Genomic DNA, 3467 nt, shown 5'->3' with positions numbered 1-3467 from the left:
TGTCAGATAAATAAAATATATTTAAAAAGGGGGGAGGGAAGAAAACCCAAGGAATTCAACACTATGCTCTTCCTTAAGTCTCAGGCTCTCTGGATAGTCTATCTCATTCTCTCTATTAGGGTCTTTGTATACTCATTTTATATATAAGGTCCAAGGTCTTGATCATACCTAATGGGAGGAATAAGAAGAAATACATCTGCCGTATTTTTTCTGGAATCAGGAGTCCAGTTCTTAATGGAAGATACACTGCTCTTTCCCGTGGGTAGCTCTACTGCTCCCACCTGGAGGAAAGGGAGGAATTTTGCCAACACAGAACAAAATCTATTTACCTCTATTCTTCTAAACCCGCAGAAGTATCCTTCCCCAAGGGCCTCTGCTGCTTGATATGCCCACTGTTCACTAGAGGAGCAAGGGAGGAGTATTATGAAAAGTAGTGCTAAGGAATGGGGAATAGAAAACCTGTTCCGTGGTCATTTATCAGCATTTCCTTTCTTTCTTTCTTTCTTTCTTTCTTTCTTTCTTTCTTTCTTTTTTTCTTTCTTTCTTTCTTTTTTTTTTTTACTTCTTTACATCACTACTTCCCACACTTCAGATAATAGGAAAAGGAGGGGCGTCTGGGTGGCTCAGTCATCAAGCGTCTGGCTTCAACTTAGGTCATGATCCCAGGGTCCTCTGAACGATCCCTGAACCTGCTCAGCGAGAAGCCGCTTCTCCCTCTCCCTCTGCCTCTGCCCCCGCTGGTGCTCTCTCTCCCAAATAAATAAGTAAAATCTTACCAAAAAAAAAAAAAAAAAAAAAAAAAGGGAAAAAGAAACATGTGTTTAAAACATGAGCTTTAAAGGTTCACAATTAATGTGTTACATACTTTTTCTTCCCAGAACCCCCATTATGCAGTAAATGATTGAAGAAAAAAAAACTTTTCATTGTTCATTCTAGTTTTTACTTAGATCTTTATTAATTGGACCTGTAACTTCTCCCTCTTGGTTACAGTGTCATAGGACCTCTAATAACTAGCAAAAGAAGGAAATTGTATGACAGGTTCTGAAGTGGATATTGACACTAATGGTCATGAAACACCAAACTTACATAACTACTGACATAATGAATAATGTTAAGCGTTAATCTTCTTGCTCTGTAGCTCCCTCTTGGTTGAACCAATAGCTCTGTCATAGGTTTCATGATTGAGTATGCCTGGAGTTGAGGTATTAAGTTTTTGAAGACTTCCCTTTTCTTCTACCTTTTGTATTTTCTAAGATAGGCTGCTGGTTGGTCTCTTTTTTTCCACAAGAGCTCCTCTTGCAATATGAGTATTGAGGTGGTTGTTAAGTGCTTTCTTATTAGAAGCATCCAGGCCTCTGTAGAATTTATCTTTTTTTGGCAATGTACCCTCTCTTTCTTGCATTTTTGGCTTATGCTCTACTTCTGATAGCATCTGGTTTTTCTTGTCCTGTTCAGAGTTTATCTGAATTGGCTTCTCTTGCAGAGTTCCCTCTTGCTGATCATGGACTTCCTTGAGAAACTCTATTCTCTGCTGCAAGATCTGACATTCATTTTCCAGCAAAGCTGCAATCAAATGCAATGAATACGTGTCATGTTCCAGTTTCTTCACTTGTTCCTCCAGGTCATGCTTAGCTGACATGTCGTGATTTGGTTGAGTTTGGAAATGCACTCCATTATCTCTAAGAGTTTCTTGTATATCTTTCTGAGATTTCTGATAAGATCTTATCAGTTCACTGAGCTCAGTGTGTTGCATATTCCAGTGTTCTGCTTCCTGCAGTAACTGCTCCATGTTGTTCCTAAGTTTGATGTTTTCTTCTTGAACAGGAGGGAATCTGTATGTTGCTTTTTCCTCACTTAGTCGAGTTTCCTTAAGGGCTCTATTTTCTTCTAGACAATTTACCAAATCCCTTCTAAAAACTGGTACCATGTCGCTGCAGTTCTGATGTACCAGGGTCATCTCCTCGTTTTTTGTGTTCTGTTCTTTCTCTAGGTCTGAACTACCAAGCAGGTTGTTCAATAATACTTTGTTTACCTTCTCAAGTTCTCTGATTTGTTCTTTCAGTTCTGATACATTCTCAGAAATACTGGTTTCCTCAGATGAATCTTTTGCTTCTGTGATCTCTTCACAACTTGTCACATTTTTAATTAGCTCTTTAATTTCTTTTAAGAGATTTTCAAATTTCTGTGTAGTCTGTTGTTGAGCTGCTTGACGGCCACTATTGTTTAGGGAAGGGAAAGAACCCCAGGAGACAAAGGAAGGTGATTCAATCTCAAATAAGGCAAAGATAATCCTGGAGTTCGAAGACTCTTGATTGAGATCAGGAGTAGGCTTAAAAGTTTTGGAGAGGGTGGATGTGTCCATCTCAGCTGAGTTAGCAGGACTGGTGATTAGAGCATGTGGCAAGCAGAAACACCTCAGAGATTCCAGGAAGAAAAGGTGGTGGTCCTCCGTGCAAATGGGTAGAGAATGCGGAACTAAGCAGAAGTCAGAGACCACAGTTAAGGTCTGAAACCAAGGAGATGATGTTTAGGTAGAAGGTGACATCTCAGATGACCTAGAGGATTGGGGGTGGTGAGAAAGGGGACCAGGAGCTAGGACTCCATCTCTCCTTCTCCAAGCTTCTGGTGTTTATTCCTGACCCTAGCAACCAGGTCTTTATTCTGTCACTGAACTCTTGTAGCCTATCTCCAAGCTTCTGTTTCTTTTTGTCACAATGGAAGCCTCTTAAACCCCTGCCCAGTGACCCATGAATCAAAACCAACATTGATCGACTTCTACTCTTCCCCCCAGAAAGATCTTTATGCCAGTCCTTTCCCTCCCTACTTTTCTAGGTTTTTATTTAACTCATTTTAACTGTATTTGATGACTTCCCTACATCTCCACTACTTACAACCCCAAACTTAATGGCAGTATGTTCTTTCTACCACCAAAGTGCATGGTGTGAGAAATCCTCCCTGGACTTCCCATAGCAGCTGAAACTTTATTGCTCCCATTCTAGAAGACATGTTGCCATAAAAGAAAGTTGTCCTTACAAAACAGAACCCAAAAAGAGCTTCACGTTTTTGTGAGTTTAGAGAAATAATGTCAAATCACTCCATTCGAGAATATTTCAGTGCAGTAAAAAGAGAATATCTGAATGCTTCCTTTTTTTTTTTTAAAGATTTTATTTATTTATTTGACAGACAGAGATCACAAGTAGGCAGAGAGGCAGGCAGAGAGAGAGGAAGGGAAGCAGGCTCCCTGCCGAGCAGAGAGCCCGATGCGGGACTCGATCCCAGGACCCTGAGATCATGACCTGAGCCGAAGACAGCGGCTTAACCCACTGAGCCACCCAGGCGCCCATCTGAATGCTTCCTTAACACAATTTCAAAGTGGGACTTTTCTTGGCTTCAATAAAGGCATCTTTGAAGACAGGCTTATAATCTTGCTCCTGACTCATTTATAGGTGTATAAAATTTTAATCATT

General features: G+C 40.4%; 1 protein-coding gene across 1 annotated transcript; it reads right to left on the bottom strand.

Moving 5' to 3' along the window:
- Positions 1-951: 951 nt before the first annotated feature.
- On the bottom strand, positions 952-2383 carry LOC111148435 (spermatogenic leucine zipper 1). The gene has a single exon (XM_022504968.1). The coding sequence runs from the start codon at positions 2360-2362 to the stop codon at positions 1250-1252; it is 1113 nt and encodes a 370-aa protein (XP_022360676.1). The 5' UTR covers positions 2363-2383; the 3' UTR covers positions 952-1249.
- Between the last annotated feature and the right edge of the window lie 1084 nt (positions 2384-3467).

This window comes from Enhydra lutris, unplaced genomic scaffold (assembly GCF_002288905.1).
Source record: "Enhydra lutris kenyoni isolate GAN:26980312 unplaced genomic scaffold, ASM228890v2 scaffoldscaffold19, whole genome shotgun sequence".
Taxonomy (NCBI): domain Eukaryota; kingdom Metazoa; phylum Chordata; class Mammalia; order Carnivora; family Mustelidae; genus Enhydra; species Enhydra lutris.
Note: the sequence above shows the minus strand (reverse complement) of the source record. Positions and strands in the feature narration are given on the sequence as shown.

What these genes read in the sequence shown, in the direction of transcription:
- LOC111148435 (XM_022504968.1), bottom strand. Translation starts at nt 2,362, where the DNA reads ATGGACACATCCACCCTCTCCAAAACTTTTAAGCCTACTCCTGATCTC.